General features: G+C 40.3%; 1 protein-coding gene across 1 annotated transcript in view; it reads left to right on the forward strand.

Annotated features, from left to right (window-relative positions):
• The window catches only part of LOC117230983 (neuroendocrine convertase 2-like), a 38,659-nt gene extending 17,043 nt beyond the window's left edge, over window positions 1-21,616 (forward strand). The window contains 8 exon segments of the mRNA XM_033488992.1: window positions 1,726-1,802; window positions 4,823-5,087; window positions 9,651-9,863; window positions 14,220-14,320; window positions 17,557-17,790; window positions 18,178-18,342; window positions 18,444-18,561; window positions 18,667-21,616. Coding sequence (XP_033344883.1) covers window positions 1,726-1,802; window positions 4,823-5,087; window positions 9,651-9,863; window positions 14,220-14,320; window positions 17,557-17,790; window positions 18,178-18,342; window positions 18,444-18,561; window positions 18,667-18,831 — 1,338 coding nt within the window. The 3' untranslated portion in view covers window positions 18,832-21,616.
• Window positions 21,617-21,896: the final 280 nt, after the last annotated feature.

Below are 21,896 nucleotides of genomic sequence, written 5' to 3' on the forward strand. Positions count from 1 at the left end.
CTCGATGTCTTGCAGGAACAAGAAAGTCAGCGCGTTAAAAGCGGTTAGTTAAAGAGGACGATAACGTGTGTCGAATGATGCTGAAGGAGAAGTGGAAGAATTACAAGAAATTACAGCAAATACTTGGCAGATGTACTTGGCAGATAACAGCGACGTAGAATTATTTTGTTTCGCGGCGACGACGAGCGCTCAACCTATGTGCTGGGATGTCGAGTTGATGTCGAATATAGTTAAAGCAAACAGTCAGTGGAAACGTTTCATGAATAAAAACAGCAGAGATGTCGTGAACACGTGAAGGGGGAAAAGATAATAAATGGGTGAAGTTTCTCAGGGTTTTTCCAAAGATCGGAGGCTGAAAGGCGGACAGACAATGCAGCACCCACGTGTCACAGAGGCTCGTTGTCAACTTTATGAGGGAGGAGACAATAAGGGGAGAAAGTTGGCTGGACGTTAAATGACAAAGGATGGAATTTTCCAGCATAAAAACCGGCAAACTAATTACTATTTCATCCTGATACAATGTTCACCGCGTCGTTCAACGTCGTCGAGGGATAAATTCGTAGATAAGAAAGAAGGAATTCGATGGAGCGAATTTAATAAAGTTTGGTCGAGTGCTTTTTATGACAGGAACGACAATGAATTTGTCAGTGTTAAGTCGGGCCATTATACTAAAACATCTAAAGATTCTGGAATTTTTATCAATGTCATTCAATTAGAGGGTAAAAAATGAGGTGATATGGACGTGAAACGGGAGGAGAAACATGGGAGGGGATTGGAAAGAACGAAGGGATGAACCGAAGGGGCAGTTTTCAAGACGAAGATTAATAGTCGAGCGACGTTCTGTGGATACGAGGAATTTATGGGGTGTAAAATTAATAGGAAAGAATTCCTATGCTGCGCAAATTATGTCACTGGGTTCTGTGTTCGATTAATTAATGAAGCCAACAAGTCTAGTCATTTTTGTCGGAGATTTATTCTGATTTATCGTTGTACAAATTTGCGAGATATTTTATGCGCGAAAAATTCCCTTGACAACGTGATATTTATGAAGAGCAACGAGGAGATTACCCATGAAATATTAGTAATATTTTTGTCATGACAGAAGTGGCATAAGCTTGGAAGAACCGTGTAAAAGGAAAAGCTGACATGAAGAACATTGTAATGACAATGTTGAGAGAACTACTGCTTATCAACCTGGAGAACAAGAATTCGATTCTCAGTCGGATAAAATAAAATAATGTCATGATCTGATCGACAACATGGATGACAGTAACAAAAAGGATAATTCCCAGTCGATAACACCAGAATGTAATTTTTAGAATGCGCAGTAAATAAATAGAAATAACAAATAGAAATTACAAAGATGAAACTTTCAGCAGTGCGGTCACATAAAAGTTACGTTACGAAAGAACAAATAAGCGTATTTCCTTCACCTTCTCATCCATTGGAAAAGCTCCAGGAAACTTTCATCTTAAAGAATATCGCTACTCAGACCAATATCGATTCCCCGGCGTGTTATACTTACCAATCGAATTGCTGTCGTAACGTATTTTTATTTCATCTTCTTAAAATGAGAAAAAAGAATTGGCGTGGGATGGAAATCCGTAGGTTGTCGATCTTTTATCAATTTTAAATTCCTAGAATTCTCCTTGTAATCAGGAAATAGGATACCATTTTCGTTGGAAGATTCAACGAAACTAAAGAAAAATCCTTCGTATGTTTTAGAACGCCAAAGCTTCTTACGACTTCAGCAGTAACGATCCTTATCCGTATCCACGATATACCGACGATTGGTTCAATAGGTGAGTAAAATGATACAAAATCCGTATTACCGTGAAGCTGCAATCTACAGAGTGGAATTTTAACGAAGTTTACAGGATTAAATATTTCCTATATAAGGTACAACCGGCTATTTTTACTAACAAGATTAGAAAGGGGTTGTGGCCTTGGTTAACAATAACTTGAGAGAAACGCGAAAGCTCGGCACGATCGCGTAATTAATGATTACCGGATAGCAATTAGCGTGGACGCTGGGGTAGATGGTTATTAACGTTGGGAAATTGTTTCGAGTTTTTATTTCAACTCTATGTTGTTTTTCCACGGTGATCGAAGGTGACACTGGTCACCGAGAAGAAGGCAAGGAACAGGATATCGATGTTGCAGCCGGGACAAATCGATGAAACTTTTTATTCGATACCGAGAAATGGACTTTTCAGTTAGCGAATCGAAAAGAACGGCCCTTTCTTCGGTTTTACATTTAAAGTCGATAGGAGGATCCGATGAAACGGTGGAAAGAAACTGATCGCGTAGCTTGACGCAAAAACCTCCTACATCACGACGAGGGAGACTAATGTATTTCTTTTCCAATTCCACTGTTTATTTTAATTTCACTTGGAGAATTATTCTCCATAATTCCCATAGCACAGCTGTCGAGCGGTCGTATCTCTTACGTAAAAATGTTTCCATGAACCCATCATTTATTTCCCGCGATGGCTTACGCAATCTTTTTCCAGCAATTTCTGCGAGTTCCTGCCGTTGACAAGAGCTTTCTACCTCGAATAAATACCGTGAAAAGCCTAAAACGATGAGCGAACGGTTCTACTCAAAGCGTTTCTCGCCCAGCGTTCTTATAAAGTATCTCAGTAAGGGAATTTATCATACGAGTTGCCTATTTTCCATCGGTACTCGTCCTTCGAGATGAAACATTTTTCGTTTCTCAAATATCTCTCTGTCGAATCTTTCCCCTTTAACCTTTCCGCTTTGCATATTTCGACAGAGAAACATGGATCTCTGTTGGAACAAGTTCATCAAGAAAGAACTTCTAGACAATCGTCCACAACTCTATTAATGATTCACTGAATTTCCCAACGGAGCGAAGAATTTAACGAATCACGCTTCGTTTCGTATATTCAGCGAGCGTATCTATAATTCGATTCTTCGTTTAATCGAAGGAAATGAGTTTATTCAGCGAATAAACGAAGAATTGATTAAAACGCTTTCTGCACCGTCTCTACGAGGAATTTGTCAATCCGATGTGGCATTACACCATGACCCCGTCTTAACGTAATTCATCGTTCTTACTCTGTGTGTGTATGTGTGTGTGTGTGTGAAAAGCTTGATGGAAAATGAGACGGGCGTTTCACGGTGATCGCCTCGATTTGGACGTTGATACGTCTGCGACAAAGTCGTTCATATCCTCTTTATGACGTGCACTACTCGATTTTATTGGCTCAATCAGAACGCTGTAATAAAGCTGGACTCTAAAGCTTTCAGGAACGTGACGAAAGAGAATCGAGTGGGCGTGATAAAGCGAACGATAAAATTCGTTGGAACGTTTGCGTCGCGACTTGGACTCGAGAATCGCGAGATTCCACGTCTTTCCCAATATCTCCGCTGTATCGTGGTACACGCGAAGCTTTCAGCAGGTCGCTTTCTGTCTTCTGAACGCTTCGTTTGCGCCTCCACTTGCTCAATGCAATATCGTGTCGCATGCTTTATCCGTTTGTCGTCAGCGAAACTGATAGTCACGCGGTATTGCTTTGAGGAGTATTTGATCAGACGTTTGGTAGTTCCGCCCGTGTTCACGATAGATGGACTTTTAGAAGAGAAAATCAAAGATGGAATGTAAGTTAAGGAACGTATTGCATCCTTAAAATTTTTGAGAAGACGAGCCTGATAAAATTTTGAATGTCATCAAACTTCTAACGAACGCTGTCTGTTCTCTGTAATTATTATTAATTATTAATTTGAATTTTGCTTGATTAATTTCTATGATAAATAGCCGTGTCTCGGCTTCCCCGCTTTTTAGTTCAGTCGCACGGTATATTCAAAGATCGTCGTGACTTGCTGTTCCACTCGTCCTTTCGTTAATTACTTTGGGTGTAATTTAACCCGCTTGGCCGAGATTTAATGGCGAAGACGTCACACGACAAATGATCGTTTAACCATTGAGATGGGAATTAATTTGATTCGAATGAATATCGCTCTATAGCTCGAATCGAAGGGATACCATGTAATAGGGAATATTCATTTAATTTTGTTTTAATTAGAAAATACAAAGGTTATAAACGCCAGCGGCATGTTATCACAGGCAATTGTAGATCGTCTTGGCTACGGATTGTATAATAAAATCGTATTTGTCGTGGCCCATTTGCGGTACCTCTGGTACCAGATGCGCTTGTTCAGTTCGCAGCTGTTTCAACCTGACGTACACAGCAATAAAGGCAGCTTATTAAGCGGTAAACGTTCTTGGTAATTTTCCAACGGCAAATTTGCCGCAATAAAATTTTCATTAAACGTTCTTTCAGGTATCGACTATGGCGTTCCTTTGACTGTTCTTGAGTTCGCGACGCGAGTACGCTTGTGACGCGATCGCTCATAAATTCTCATTTAAGAGGATTGTATCCGTTTCGTGGCGATACGTTATTCGTGATTGCGATGAACCAACAGGGAAAGAACTTTTTAAATCTCGTGCATCGTTTGTTTTCATTTCACCCGTCTTGTTTCTTTACCAATTTATTGCCTTCAGCGTTGCACAAGCAACGAATAACCGAAAGAGGACTACCGTGTAGACGATTCGAAGGAGGAAAACGATAGTTCGTTTTTCCCTCTATGAAATTCCTCGCTCTAACGTTTCTACGAACTCTGATAATCCAGATCCACGAACTAATCGAGTCTCTTCAATTCGATTTACACGCTCTAATCGCTGCTAATCATCCGATAATCGACATCCAGATTCCCAGCACGGAGAATCTGTAGTAAAAACATTTTCCCTGTCACGCAGACACGGCGGGTCTAATTAAGGTGTTATTTTTCTTGAAAGCCACGGAACCAGATGCGCCGGCGAGGTGGCAGCAGCCCGGGACAACGGCGTCTGCGGCGTGGGCGTAGCTTACGACTCGAAAGTCGCTGGGATCCGAATGTTGGATCAGCCTTACATGACCGACCTGATCGAAGCTAACAGCATGGGACACGAACCTGACCTCATAGACATTTATAGCGCCTCTTGGGGACCGACGGACGACGGAAAGACCGTGGACGGGCCGCGAAATGCGACGATGAGGGCCATCGTGCGTGGCGTTAACGAGGTGCGTATTAGTATCACGTTTTTTACCCTCTTCTACATCACCCATAGGATCTTCTTAGCGTCCTGAGAGAGACAGAGAGAGGGAGAGAGGGATTAATCCCCGTACCTTGAAACTTGCTCGATTATTTATCGCTACCTTCCAAACTCTGTAACCGTAGAACATAGAGAAATATGGAAAAGTTTCTGGTTCGATAAATCTGTCATTTTATGTTGCAAAATTGGTGTCTAAAGGAATTTTAATCGTCGGAACACAGAGTGTAGAAGCACGTAAAAGAAAGCAGTACAACGATAAATCGTGTCTGTTTTTAACTTTTACGTTCCTGCTGTGCAATCATCATGTGATTACATCGCTCATCGCTGTACGAATTCGCATCACCATGGAATATACAAATTTGCGTTATCGATGAGATTTTGGTAACGAACATCATTGGTAAAACCGTTTGGTATAGCCGATGAAATTCTGTTCAAACATAATAAATTATTGATCTGCTCGATGTCGTTTTGACACGTTTACTGTTTGGTGTTGGTTTGAAGTTGCTTTTGGATTTCATTCTACGTTAAAACCGTGGTGACCTTTACGCGAGCCATCACCGTATAGCGTTCTGATTTCTCATGAGAGGGGACTTCAGCGCGCTCCATTTGAAACTTTTATGGAAACAGCGGAATGTAATTTTTACGTTGATAAACACACTGTGACAGCCGTTTCACCCACGATACGTGTCATCCATATTTCAGTAACGTATCGCGATTCAGGCAGGGCACAGAGGAACTTCCCCGTGAGGAACTTGCCGTGATTCGTTTCTACGATACGCAATCTGTTTCTGATATTGTATCTTGTGGGGACGAATGTTATCTAGTTGCTAGTTTCGAACACAAAACGTGACGTTGGCAAATGGTATTAAACCAGGATCGGTTTCCACGGTGAAGTTAATGTGTTTTGTTGTCGTTAGTTAACCAACTGAACTTTCTTTGTCGGCTGAATACGCTGAAAATCATGTTACAGTTACTTCGATTGCAACTGTTGTAACGAAGGTAGAACTTTTAGTTTGTGTACGAAAATTACGATATTTCATTTGCAATTTATTTTTCAGACAATTCGCGTTGTTAAATTTTATTGAATTTCCACTGTATTTACGAAAAGGAATTTAAAAAATCGATTCAATTTAATCCGTTGCTATTTTTTGGTGTCGAAAGTTGCGATATTTTATTTGCAATTTATATTTCAGTCAATTCGCGTTATTAAATTTTATTGAACTTCCATTGCATTTACGAAAGGGATTTTCAAAATCCCTGCATTTTTCAAAAATCGATTCAATTTAACCCGTTGCTATTTTTTAGTGTCGAAAGTTGCGATATTTCATTTGCAATTTATTTTTCAGTCAATTCGCGTTGTTAAATTTTATTGAACTTCCATTGTATTTACGAAAGGGAATTTCAAAAATCGATTCAATTTAATCCGTTGCTATTTTTTGGTGTCGAAAATTGCGATATTTCATTTGCGATTTATTTTTCAGTCAATTCGCGTTGTTAAATTTTATTGAACTTCCACTGTATTTACGAAAAGAAATTTCAAAAATCAATTTAATTGTTTATTACTTTTTCTCCCATCTACAATTTTATGAAATTTTATGAAATTGAATCTTCTTTTCCATCACTGTACGATGAAACGTTTCGCTCGAATTATAGGAACTTTTTTTCTACCTCTGGTCTGTGTAACAAGCTTTTACGATGCATCTGCCGTTCCAACATATTTTTTTGTAAATTGATGAAACAATAACACGCTTTATTAATATTTTCAATAATGTTGCATCGCACGCAACTTTTATTTTATATTATTTCTGTTTAATCTGATTTAACTCTCGCACAGTGAATATTTTATTTTACTGAATAAAGAGAAGAGTCGATTGAAAAAGCTTTTATCTCTGTATAATAAATAATTGTACTTATAAAAACAGAGACAAGAGATAAAATCATTCATATAGTTGGACAGAACAATAGTACAGGAAAGTGTAACTTGGAAAGTAATAAACGTGAAATATCTGCATGAATCGAAATTGATTCAGCCACACGGCTTAAAGTGCCTAATAGATTTACTCTGGAATTCTAGTAATCTTTTGCGGGCAAAACTCGAGGGACTAAGTTCAACCTTTAGTGCTTCTCCATTTTACAAGTATATATGACGTAAGTTTAAGCTATGGTTTATGTAATTTACGCAAGCCATAGTATTTACGAGACGTTTCTACGACGTTTCTCATTTAACGATAATTCCACCGTGAAATTTGTTCTCGTAAAGAATATGTGTCTTCCTTTTATCAAAGTTGCTTCCTCTGTAGTTCGAATCACGTACTCCAGCGGCACATACGGCAATTTCCAGGATACGCGTATACCGTATTCGCAGAGATTTCCGTGTTTTCGCTAAAAACGTTACGACATTTCAGCTTTCATATTTTCCTTGATATTTTTTTGATGCTTAACATTTCCACCCTCTGTCGCTATTTATATTTCCCACGTTTAATTTACTTATCATGCTTTCCTCTGTTCACTCTCCTAACAATATTATACGACGATTTAATTGCATAATTTTTATCGTTGCTCGGCCTGTCGCAATTTTCAATATTTCACGAGTTATAATAAGTTTGAACGCTGTTCGTATGCAACTTCTACCGAAGTTTCTTTTAATTATCAAATCTTTCTCGCTCTCTCTCTCTCTCTTCGTCTTCCGTCTTCAACCGAGAGAATTTGTTTTTCCATGGGAAGAAAGGTCAAGAGGTAATAAAGTTAATTCGCCAACTTCGTCTTTGCAGAAACGGTGTCCTAATTAACTTTGTAATTGCGCCGTGAATTTCTGACGGTCGTCACGTCAACGGAAGTCGCTCAACGGTGCTTTCAAGCCGTCTGTAAACAAAGTATCCTTCGACTCCATCGATCGTTCTGCGTGAAAGCTCATGAATACATCCTTTGGTTCGCTACTATTCGTCAGAGTTTCGCGTATAGCGTGAATAACATCGAGTAATTAAAGTTTTCCTCGACAGAACGTACTCGCGACCTACCCATCTTTTTCACGACTTCTTTATCAAGATCATCGTCCTATTTTAAATTTTTTATCGTGGGTAGCATACAGGATAAAGGTAGAATTATTTATTTTACAAGCAAAGTTATCAAGATTCCAAAAGTTCCGAACGAACGTCGTGTTGTACACGTCGTAGATGGAATTGGATTTGTCAAGCATGTAATAAGTACGTGTTTCGAACTCTGAAGGGAGAACACGCGAGACGTGCTTCGATTTTTTCGAGAGAACCCGACTTGTTCGAGTTTCCGCAATTCCCATAAACCACGAACGAGTAGCCAATAATTGCTTCGAATCCAATCAGTGTCCACGTCATTGCGAACGAAAGCGTCGATAATTTTCATCGAAAAGACGGCGTAGTCGAGTAGACTTAATTACCGAGATAATGAAATCGATTCGTGTAAAAGCCACGGACGTAGCTTACGATCACTTTTCTCCATCACGATAATTCTAACTGTGTAATTTAGAGGCAAGGATTAGACAGATTCGAAGAAAAGCAGCTGCATTCGTATTTATTGCTGTCGATGGCTCGCGGCGATCATTAGATTTGGAATGTAATTACGAGAATCGGAACGAGATGTTCGAGGACTCGTTGGAAGCTGGAACGTCGATCGACGCGTAACTGTTTATCGTACTCGTAGCGTGAACGTGACTACTACTAATTAGCCGAGTAATTCATTTCGTCGAATCTCGTATGTTTATTTGCGTCGTGCTCGTCCCGTTGTTGCAAATTAGTTTGCTCTCGTGTTTTCAAACTATATCGAGGAAGCGTGTATTAAAAAGCACGCTCGTCGATTCTTAATTAATTTCCATCGAACTTTTCCAATTGCTCGGCAACTTCTATTTTCCAATTACACCACCCTATGACGATCTTTCGCTGAGAACGACAGAAGCATCAATCGATAAGTGTCAAGATCCGCTCTGTTCACGGATATTTCAGGGACCACGTCTCCCGTTTCGGAATTTCCCCTTAACAACCAGTCGTCACACACTCGATTTGTGACAGGTTGTTACGCCGCGCTGCCAGCCAATTGGGAGCGGAAGTTCTTCGGGGACGTAGCTGTCGACCGAGAAATAAACTCCAAGTGTACGTGTTTCTGCGCTACGATCTTCCATCTTCGTTATATTTGAGAAATACTTCTAAGAAGAAATACTACTGGTCTCTTAAATTCCAATAAATCGAGAAACTTCATCGTAGTTCTCGCGGAAATGGAACGTATGGCAATTTTACTTGCGAGATATTTGTCAAGCTCCAGACAGAAAAAAGAAGTATGAAACTAACTTTTATTCGCTGACTTTTTCGGTTAATTTTAAATGTAAAATGTCCTTGTCGTTAGAATTAAATTTAACCGCGCAACGAGGAGTAGTAGAGGCGAGTCATTATAATTTTGGCCAAAACAACTTGAGCGTAATTTAAATGAGAATTTAAATTGTCTACAAGTTAACAGAGATTTTACACGTTTAATGTTTGATAAACTGGATATACCTGGTTCACAGGGTCGAAGAGGATTAGGTAACATTTACGTGTGGGCTTCCGGTGACGGCGGTGAAGAGGACGACTGCAATTGCGATGGCTATGCAGCGAGTATGTGGACTATTAGTATTAACAGCGCCATCAACGACGGGCAAAACGCTCATTACGATGAGAGCTGTTCGAGTACTTTGGCCTCGACGTTCAGCAACGGCGCTAAGGATCCCAATATTGGAGTAGTAAGTGGCATGAAACGTACCACAGACTCTGCGAGCTTGCTCGAATTTTAGGGGATTTTTAATGGATTCGTGAGATTCGAGGGCTCTAACAATTTTATGGGATATACGTATAGAACTGGGGTATTTTATGGGAAATATGTATAGAACTGGGGGGGTATCTTATGGGAAATATGTGTAGAACTGGGATTACGGAGAGTCTTTAGACGACGTTAATGCCTCGAACTCTCCAAATATTTATGAATTTTGAAAGTCTTATAGACTTAGGATAAGAATCAGAGGATAAGACGAGAACTTTTAAGAGTTTCGAGGATTATCGGAATTCGATGATTCGTCGTAGAAAATTAGAAGATTCGACGTTTCTTTATATTCTTTCCTCGACGTTTAATATCCTTTTAAACAATTTAGCGGCGCGATTATTGTATAGAAAGTTTGTATTTATCCTTCGAAGTGTGTTAAACTTTCGATTAATTTTCGACAGTCTTTCTGTTATAAAGTTTCCTTAGAATCTTCGATATTTTTGCGAAGCGTTTGCAACGTGCCACCTCATCGTACACGAAGTTACAAGCCATGTTTGTGGAATTTGCTATTCGAGTTGCGGTCGAAGTCACGATAACGCAATTTCGCAAGTATCTGGAACACGGCGGAAAGAATTCCAGCTTCGCGGAGGAAATACGCGAGGACTCAAGTAAAAATAAGTTAATTTCGTGAACACGAGCCAAGAATCTTGCTGCTCCGCTGGTACGTGCGACTCGAATGAACCACGTTAACTTCTCGCACACATTTCCCGCGTTTCTTTCGATATTTTCTTATCAAATATATCTTACAATTTTCACACTTGGTTTATTATATTAATATGTTCCCTCGTGTAGTAAATGAACGCGCAAACGAACAAGACGAAACAGCGTTGAAAGTCGTGTTCACTGTACGAAGAAACGGTTACAGTGATTCTTATTTCTCGACGTAGCGCAACTTGCACCTACTTGGAAAATTGCTTTGTTACCGGATTGTTAGTTAATGACCAGACAAAGGTCACTCTCTAATTAGAGTGGATAACAGTGGCAGTTCGTGTTACCTCGGTGTCAGGTCACCCGATATATATATCTGCGTCTTCCGATTGCACGAACCTTCCTTTCAGCGAATGATGTTGAAATTCAAAGAAGAAAAAAACGAAGAAGAAAGTCGACGAAAGCGGACCTTGGTCACAGCCGATTTTCTAAGAAATAGATAAATTGACTGAGGACGAATATCGTATTTCGGCTGCGAAATATCAACAACCATCGATGATCGTAATACGATCCTTCTTGTTCGTGCTCGCGAGATGGACGAAAAAAAACGAACTGGCGAATTGAAAGAAGGAGCTGTTAAATTGGGATAAAGATCTATGTAGGAAGTATAATATCGCATAACGAGGTATAAAATGCCGTCGGGCAACGTGTAGGCGTGAGCACACACGAAGAGAAAGCTCGTCAATTTTTTACAGTTCACTCGGCGCACGATAAAGGGTATAAGTGATATCGTAAGAAGGCTTTCGTCGAAATTTTATTCCACGGCTCGACAAGACTGGTTCCTTTTACCTATCAAGTGGAAGGAAGTTAAGATAAGAAGTTTATGAATGTATGATGGCAGGATCAGAGGGAATTACCTGTTTCAACTCCTGCGCTGCATTTTTCCAGCGTTATTACGGTGCTTAACGTGGGCCACTTTTAACGCAGCAGTAGATCACGCTAGTCTAGGGAATTGAGGAGCATCCTGCTGAAATAATATGGGCGAAATGCTGGCTGGGGAAATAGAAGAACTCCCGGTTGCTCAGCAGGAGCGCCACGTATCCTCTGGTAAATAGAGGCGTCTTCGTTTAAAAAGCAGGAAAAATGTCGTTGGCGCGTAAAGGCCGTGCGAAGGTTGAATTTAATTTCCTGTTAACTTCACGTGGATCTTCCTGTGTGGTAGATATCCATTTGAGAGAAAAATTATCACCAGTTGCCGACGAAAGTGTTTATCGCGAAGCGAACACTGCATCTGAACGTGCTGTTTTAGAGTTTTATCACTCGCTTCAGCGAACGAGGAATTGCTTATAGAACATATAAGAAAACGTGCAAGTTTTTCCATCGTCTATCTTAAAGTAAGAATTCTCGAAGCTAGTCCTAAGTGTATACACAATTTGAAAGTACTCTCCAGAGTAACTATCGTATAAAACTCCTAGATGGTTACCCACTTTCAGAGGCGAGGAACAGCAACGGGAAGAGAGAAGATGATCGCGAACTGGAATGAAATTTTGCCCCGGCACGGTCCTTATTATTCGTGCAGCAAAGACGAGATTAGATGGTTAGTCTGATGGTTAGTCGTGTCGAGACACTTTGCGCTCGTTCAATCTGAGATATCTTGCTTATGGGATGTTTGAAAATTATAGATCAACTTGGGCTTTGCGACTAGTTGACGTATTCTAGGAATTGGGACGAGAGAATAGGTATTCGATACGAGGACATGGACACACATTATCCTCCAGAGACGTTGGATCGATATGCGAAACAAGATGGAATATTAAACCATATCTTCGCCTTCCTGCACATGTCAGCTGAAAGAAAGGCAGTTGGCGGAAGCGTAACTCGCGAGAAGATCGTTTTCATCGCTAGGGATTAACGGGGGACGAGAAATTCCTGTTCTTAGCTCATGAAAGCTTTTCTGATTTGCTCGTAAACTTTATACCGCGGCTTTATGGACGCTCATCGTCGATAGATGCTCTGGTATGGAAGCTTCCTCGCGTGAAAAGAAGGATTGCCGCTGTTATTCGTGGTTCCTTTCTTTTATTGACTCCTCGTGAAAAGCAGTCAACCCGTAACAACAAGGCACGTAGAATGACAAAAGGAGCGAACAGGTGTGATTCGAGGATCCGAGTATATCGCTAAATCAAATGGAGAAATGTATCGATCGTTTGAATTTATGAAGCCGGAAAATCGAACGAGCTCGTCATTTCATAACGATGAAAAGCACGGAAAGAGGCAGAAGAAGTGAACAGATAAGAGTTAAATAAAAGATACTGTTTGATGTTGCCAACCACTTCATGAAGCACGCTCGAGAGAAATCGATATTTAAACACGAAAGTTAACGAAGGAAGTTTACGCTGACGTGGTCGAGGACGAAACGCGAGTTCCACGATAACAAGACTCTGTTTTCGATAATCTTGTATAAACTGGTTGTTAACAACGTGTCACGTCGTTTCGTTCACAACACCCATATCAGCGGCGAGCATGTTCCTGAATAGATTTTGCCCTCGTTCCTGAACGTTTTTGCGCTCGATAGCCGGGACTTTATGGATGAACACGGTCCGCTCGGATTTCCTGCACTCTCTCTCTGTTCCACGAAAATTTCACGGTTGAGCGAGGGGGAAAATAAAGGAGAGAAAACGGGGGTGGACGTCCATGGCACGGATTACAAGGACCACTTTCAAATAAGATTTATTCCAATGCCGATCGTCTGCGTGCTAAGTGAAAGAAAGGGATTACTTTTTTATTTCGATCCAATCGATTCTTTTCGCATTTACTTTTTTCTTCTTCCCCTTCCAAATTGTATCGCTGTATTTTAAACAATTCACCGTAGCTCGCGAAGGTATTTCGCACGCTTGTAGAAACGTTTTATAAAAGTTCAGTTCTTACAAGAAATTGCCAGAACCGGCTGCACTATTAAGAAATGGTCGATTTTTGAATTACTTCACCACGTAAGGACGTGCTTAGTCTTAAGCGGAGGTTCACTGAAACGATTACTGGCGGATATTTATAGCAACTTTATCGCATATATTTATAGAAACTTTCTCGATATACGCGGAACACGCGCGATTGCACTCGAGGAAATTACAACGTTTGGAAATAGAACGTTTAATTCCTTCTGTACGAATTGCTACGTTCAATCTTCTCGAACGATCCACGCTTTTTACGATCGTTTCAAGTCGAAACTATTCCCATATAATGGCAGTGTACGATACTCGGATTAGCTCGTGCGCGATTCAACGTTCTCATGTGCTTCCGTCTCGCTTGGAAACGCGAAAATATTACGCTGCATTGCGAACAACGGACCGAGCGTCGAGAAGAAAACCCGCTAAAAGAGCATTCAAAATTCCGTCACTTAAAATCTTTCGGGTAACAGGCGCATGACAAACTACCTACGTGAATACAGAGGACGCTTTGAAAACGTAATTACAATTAAAACGTGCTGTAGGGTCATTAAAATGCAAATAACAGTTAAAGTACGTTCTAATTTCAGCCGGTAAATGAGAAAAAGAAAGAGAGAGAGAGAAAGAGAGAGAGAGCGGTTACTGACTTGCAATTGCATTTAGACGATATATTTTCCTTTTCTTTTTTCCAGGCCACCACTGACCTTTACGGTAAATGCACGACGACGCACAGCGGAACCTCAGCCGCTGCACCCGAGGCTGCGGGAGTGTTTGCACTTGCCCTCGAAGCCAAGTAAGTGCGCCAGTCAATTTTAATATTATGTCGAAGAATTCTTTGATCTCCTCTCGCCACAGATTGTCCTGTGTATTATATATTCTTACAGTGATATGATAGGGTGGTTGGTAACTGATGGTACAAGCGGAAAGGGGGTGATTCTACGCGAAAAAAGAAGTCGAAAATATATAACAAAAATTTTTCGTTTGAGGCCTTGTTTTCGAGAAAATCGACTTTGAATTTTCGCTCGGTACGCGTGCAATACGTTAAGGTAAGAAAGTTGTTAAACTTATTATACAACTTTTTCCATTTTTATCACTTTGTTCGTTCTAATATTGGAATATACAGGGAGGTTGGTATCTGGACCACCAGAAAATATACAATAAAATTTTTTTTTAATTTTTCCATCGAGACAACGATCTACAGTGAAATCCGCTATAACGTACCGCACGCGTACCGAGCGAAAATTCAAAGACGATTTTCTCGAAAACAAAGCCTCAAACGAAAAATTTTTATTCTATATTTTCGACTTCTTTTTTCGCGTAGAATCACCCCCTTTCCGCTTGTACCACCAGTTACCAACCACCCTGCATATTCTTACGTATCTTACAGAGCTTGCAACAAGGTTGCAACTAGTACAACCAGATAACTTGCTTTTAATCGGAAGGAAATTCGTTCATTAGCAATCGTGTGATGTAAGTTTTGAAATACGCATATACATTGCTATTGGAAATTAATCGGACACTTTTTCCTTATCTTTGATATTAAGTAATTCAGTCAGAAAATTACGAATAAAAGAACCCGCAATGATCTCGACATTTGTAGCGTGTAATTTGTGCAAGTGTTTATAATGAGACATTGATTTTTGGTAATTAGCGTTTTCTCGATGATCTCACGATTCTCGAGCATTCTCGAGTTTGTACTTTACTACTTACAGTAATTGGTAAGCTCGATCGATGTTTTAGGAATAAATATAGAATTATTGATCGAAACTTAATTGCAAAACATTTTCTGCTCGTTTATATTTAACGTTTAATTTGCATATTCAAATTTCGCTGGCGAACGGAAATAGATAGACGCTTACGGTTAAACGAGAACGATACGGGCTCGGTATTTTCGCGATACTCGTTTTTCTATTAAAGGGAAATAGGGTAAATGAATGATTAACCGCGCTGTCGAGCAAATAAATTTTACACGAATATCGACGATGTGAATTAGCAATTTCGATAGCCATCGACGCGAGCGCTGACCCATGGGTGTTAAATACCGAAGATACTTCTCCATCAATGGTGACGTGGGTAGATAATTAGCAATAACGTTAATTTGTATCTACCATTGTGACTCTGTTATACGCGTATAGAGAGAATTCGCAAGCAGAGGGCAAAATTGCTATGCAACATACGAATAAATTATGATGTACGTCATATTTCATTTCGAAAGCACGAGGAGCGACCAAGTACGAGAAAAATAAATAATATTAATATTACTATAATATTATATATTATATATAATAAATAATATTATTATAATTTGTACCCTGATTCTAACTCGCGTTAAGGTTCAACTGTCGTGCAGTCGCACGAGAGATCGAAAATACTCGACGCGAATGATCTGTAAAAAATATAACAGGAAATTTATGGCAAAGGAAAGAGAACAGGAAAAGGGTCGAACGAAATATGAAGGTTAAACGGCAGAAGAGAGATAAAAAGTGCGTCGAGTAAAAAGAGATAGGAAAAAGGTGGTAAAAGGGCGTGATGCAAAGGAAAGCATGGAAGGGTAAAAAAGAAAAAAAAGAAGAATCGATGTCAAACAACGATGGAGGAGGTAAAAGGTATAGTAAAAGAGAATGAAAGAAAAACAGAAGTAAATTGCAAAACTAAAAGTATAAAACAGAGAGGAAAAAGTACGGTAAAAACGGAAATCGATTATAGATAAGAGAAGTTGGTTCTGATACTTGAGGTGAAATCGATATTGTATAATACGCGGCAAGAAATGAAACGATTTAAAAAAATGAAGAAAGATAAGATAATTTAAGGAATATTTTATTATTTCTAAAGGCTCGATAGTTTCATGATATTATCGTTGCACTGCAACGCCCGTAATAAACTGCAATTTAGAAGAGAGCCATTCAATTGCAAATTATCACGCTATACGCTTTCAGACTTTTTGTAGCCGCATCAGCGTGAGAGTGATCCGAAAGCACTAAAAAGCGGCAAGTACCATCTGCCTGAAATACGGTGCAGCTTACAGTTTTATCGTTCGTTCAGTAACGAACGATATTGCAAATTGTGACGTAAACGACGCTGCGTAGGTATCGCGTTTGATATGAAATATTTAGCATCGCGAACGATAAAAATTGATATAATCGCCCTACTACAGATCTCTAGAAAATTTTCTACAGAATTATAGATATCGCACACTTCCACGTACGAGATTTAGACGAGATCTTATTGTATCGTATTTCTTGAAAATTTTGGGACCAGATATCGTTGATCCGTTCTACTGAAAAATCACGAGTCGATAGGAGCAACTAAAAGGAAAGGAATGGTTCGAAATATTGCAGGTGAGAATGTACCTGTAGGTATGAATGAATCGCGATAATTTCGAGAAACGATCGTTGGAAACGACAGCGAGGATAAATTTCAACTTATTCAAAGGGGTAATTGGGCCGCGATTCAAACCGTGCGCTGGTCGTTGGGAGTCGTGAAAATTGAAAAACAGAGCAGCAGCTTACGGAGAGCAAAAGCTGCGCTAATGGGGGCTCCGTGTTTCGTCGAACACAGTCGGTGAAACGTGACCTAGTAACAGAGGATGTGACGTTGAAAGGCCGAGGTTTAATGCACCACGCTGTCTCTTCGATGCTCGCGTGTTTTCTGAGCCCTGTGTTTTCTTGTTGCAGTTCCTTTGATCGTCCACTGATACCGGCAAATATCGATTCCTTTGCAAATGGTTGGTTCCTCGGCAAACGTACCGAAAATGTTCCCCTTCCTGCCTCTAAACTCGGTACAGACATTTTTACTGAACGAGTTCCAAAGAATTTCGCACAACAGCGCGCTCGATAATTAATCGAACCAAGTCAGTTCAACTTATTCGTATTTAATCGAACGTGCGATTTTCTTTTGTTCAATTTCCACAAGCGTATTAGTGTTACGAATTTGTCGATGGAAGATCAAAGAGTTTTTAATAAACTTCATAGAATCGAATACAATTATGTAAAAGAGAAGCATACAATGAACCATTGATTCTAATTTCAGTCCGCAGTTGACCTGGCGTGACGTGCAACACTTGACGGTCCTAACGTCGAAGAGGAATTCGCTGTTCGATGCCAAGGGAAGATTCCATTGGACGATGAATGGAGTTGGTCTCGAATTCAATCATCTTTTCGGTTACGGTGTATTGGATGCTGGAGCGATGGTCGCTTTGGCGAAAAATTGGAAAACTGTGCCGCCACGGTATCACTGCGAGGCTGGTTCTGTGCTCGAAAGTCAGTGAGTATTTTCGTGCTGCTATCGATTCCGCCTTAGGGGTTCGTAACTAAGAGGGGAGGAATGCCTTGTCCTTTTCTATTTCCCTGCTCGAGAGTCAAACACCATGTAGATCGAACAGTGAACGCTTACTAAATTATGATTCGTGGATGACCGAGGTATCGATTTTGGCCTCCTCGATTTCCTCCTGTAGCGCGTTACATTCTGCTACACTCTGTCTGCTTTAGTCTACACGCGATTAATGTTATTTTTCTGCTTAACGCGTTTTCCTTGCATCGACGTTTCTGATCGGGACACGTTTCCCTCGATAACCTTTTCCCAAGGAATTTGCTGTAGCGTTTAAGCTCCTTCGCTAGTTCGACGACGAACGCCCGTCAATTTCCTTTTCAGGGAAGTGACAAGCGATCGATCGATTCTGTTGAAAATAAAGACTGATGCCTGCGCCGGTACCGAGTACGCTGTCAACTATCTGGAACACGTGCAGGCCGTCATTTCCGTGAACGCCACACGCCGAGGTGATCTGGAGTTGTTCCTAACTTCTCCCATGGGGACTAGGTACGTCGACCAGTTTAGCGCAGGTTGTTGGTCGTTTTGTCCTAAGATGGTTCTAAGATTTTCAGTTGAAACGTCACAGTTAACGGAGAGACCGATTTCAGATCGATGATCCTTAGCCGAAGGATAAACGACGACGATCACAGAGATGGCTTTACGAAATGGCCTTTCATGACGACTCACACCTGGGGAGAGTATCCTCAAGGCAGTTGGTTGTTGGAGGTATCGAAATGAAAATTTCAGTTAATAAGTTTCAGTTAATTAATGGTAATGAAATTAGAAACGTTAATATATTTTAAACAGTCGATAAAGCTAAATTTCTTTCAGGTGAGCTTCAATACTCAAACTCCGCAACACGGTTGGTTCAAAGAATGGACCCTGATGCTGCATGGCACCAGAGAGCCCCCTTACACTGGGCTTCCGGCGGCGGATCCGCACTCGAAATTGGCGATCGTGAAAAAGGCTCACGAGGAGCGATCGTCAGCCATGTAACGACGATCCTGAGGACCCTAGATACGTTCATATCGAGAGATGTTCACGCGACTAGTCTTATTGTTTAAGGATCTCATTTGTACAGGCGATGAAACAAAATTCGAGCGCAACCACGCTGTCTTTTCTTAATCGTTCGTTGGTTACTTGTATGAAGAAGCTTCGTATATGGACAATTCTGATCTCTGATATCGGCAAGTTACGTTCGAATTTTATGTTTGAACAGTTACGTTTCTTGCGAACATCCCTGTGATATATCGTGTATTATTTATGCCTGAGTAATTTCTCTTGTTGTGATATCGTTGTGATATCGTGTATTATTTATGTCTGAATAATTTTGCGTCGTGCTACTTATCATCGTTGTTTTTATCTTTGTGATTATTTATTAGAGTATTTATTAGAGGCGAACAACATGCGCGTTTATCGATATCGTGTTCGAATTCTTTCGATGATCTCTCGTCAATATCTTATTTGACATGATTCGTTCAACGTTAAAAACTAATCTAGAAATTACGAAGTTGACATCTATCTAAATTACGTTTACTGTTCATTTTCCGAGTAATCACTGCTGCGTGAGCATTCGAGGAGACTAAACGAAGTTCGACGGCTAGGGAAACCGACGATTTCAGTTTCATTCCACGAGGCATGTCCTTTCGCTAACGCAAAGAAGCATTGAATATCGAACAAAATATCGAGCAAACTATCAAACAGAATATTGAACAAGATATTGAACAAAATATCGAACAGTATTGATGTACGAAAGGTATCCTCAAATTTAAGAACGCTATGCCAAAGAGTCTCAATTGGGAACAATAATCATTCGGAATTGACCTCGCAACTCGACGAGCCCGTCCGTATCCATTTATTACCAATTAACCATTGAATTCGTAACTGTGTTTTAGCGCGTGTCGAGTTGGGAGGGATTACGAAACATGGAAACGAGCAGACAGGAACAATGACGGTCCACGCGTGTCAACGTTTGCGATTTTCCCTGTAAGATTTTTTCGAAAGCATTTCAGAAGCATTTCGAAAGTTTCTCGAACGATACGAATATTTTCGATGATATATCTAATCGTAGATTGTTAGATCTTCGACTATATATACACGAATTTCTCAAGAAACGAAACATTACACCGATTTACAGCGACTCAAGCTTTAAATTAATCGATCTACATGCAGAACTTTGAACAGAGGATTACGTAACATTTCGTTTCTTGGATCTAATTTTTTTATGAACGACCCCGGTCAGACTGTTCTTTTTATCGGTAAGATTTTAGCGCGCTTCAGATGTTACTACATCTACAAATTTCCTATTCCGATCGTCAGACATTTCTGTCTCTAACAAGTATTCGCGCGAAGCGTACTTATCTGTAACTTATTCACCCTTGAACTTACATATCCACGAGTGTCGAATCCTTCACACGACGCACAGCGTACTTCCGATAATAAGGATAATTTTTTACAAAATTTATCGATAATTCGCCAGACGAGGAACAACCGCGCGAGGAACGACCGCGGAAAGAGATACATTATATAAATATATATCAGTAGCGAGTCGAAATTCGAGACTTTCTCGTTAGTATAGAAAATTCTTAACGATACGTAGAAGCAGAAGAACATAATGCCGGTTCGACGTTCGCACGCATGGACCAGTTTGATTCGAAGCACGCAATCGATCCACTTTGTCGCACGCTCTTATTAATTTATTATATCGCGTTCGATTGTATTTCTCTGAGAACGTTCCAAATGAAACGGTGTTCTACTTTTTAAGAGGCGATTGGCCGGTTTGCTTATTTACTCGCTGATACTGTGTTGTGATTTCTCCATTATTCCATGTGCTTTTTGTAAGACGAACAAGAGATTATTTCGCTAGGGCGTATCCACTAAATGCTCCCTCCAGATCGGCAGACGTTTCGTGACTTTACGAGGGAAAAACAAAAGAGTCTCGTCGCCAGGGACATCCATCAGTATTATACGATCGGCCGACGATTGATTACCAATCGAGGAAACTCTTGCAAGTTTCGTTACTATTAATGACACCGACGCCTCTTGTCGGCTAGAGGATAATTGTAAGATTGTTTCAGATCTACGTATGTATATCAATGAGAAGGAAGACTCGATGGCGCAATTGGGATTGCGTGCATTCACGTTTTCACGCGTTTTCGCGAACGTGGCCACGAGGTTGGGCTCCCAATCTCGCCACAGAGTCTTCCTCGAGAAACGTTCCATATATTTACACGATCTCTGTGTGTGCTCGTATATAAAGGAGCCTCTTGTTTTATTTAAGAAACGTGTAATTCAGTAACGATCGTAGAATGAGACTAATCGAAAGAGTTAACCGAAGTGGAAGGCACAGCTGTTAATTAACAACGAGCGAATTATCCACAGGAAACATGCACGCGCTGTACTATATAACGACGTCGTAATCTAACGTCAACTTGGCCGGTGCTCGCCGCACTGCACATAAACGTTTGCCCGAAGAATTTTAGGATTTCCGACCTTGCGAACGCGAAGGAAGGCGACGCGCAGGTTAAACGAGAGGATAGAAAAGAGAAGAATATCATATAGAAATCAAAAAACAAAAAAAAAAGTATATGAAAAAAAGAAATGATAAAAGACGTGTAGATACTCTAGATACGTAGAGATCAGAGAGTTCGAAACTTGTGCATAAACATTGAGGAAGAACATCAACAGAAATATACATATTATATAGTTGAAGTGAATTTAATTGATCTTATTCTGTACGTGATGTAGGTACGTGGATGAATAAAATCTTTATTTTTTGGCCTGCATCGTTTTTATATGCTGTACCCGCGATCCATTCACGTCGCCGCCTCCTCATCCAAGTCGAACGATTTCTGGATAATCGTCACTGTTCCTCGCTTCGTTTCTCTTCATTTTTATTCTTATCACGAACACTCGAGTCAGCCAGTAAAACGTTACGACCGATTCGGACCGTTCTTCCGTTCTCTGTCGATCTACGAAGGAATGTTCTTTCAGTTTTCAAGAAACTATCGAATCAAGAGAAACACCGTACAAGATAACGTTGACTGAAGGAGAACAGACTC

The sequence above is a fragment of the Bombus vosnesenskii genome, unplaced genomic scaffold, assembly GCF_011952255.1.
Source record: "Bombus vosnesenskii isolate JDL3184/JDL3185 unplaced genomic scaffold, Bvos_JDL3184-5_v1.1 scf7180000013270, whole genome shotgun sequence".
In the NCBI taxonomy this organism is placed as follows: domain Eukaryota; kingdom Metazoa; phylum Arthropoda; class Insecta; order Hymenoptera; family Apidae; genus Bombus; species Bombus vosnesenskii.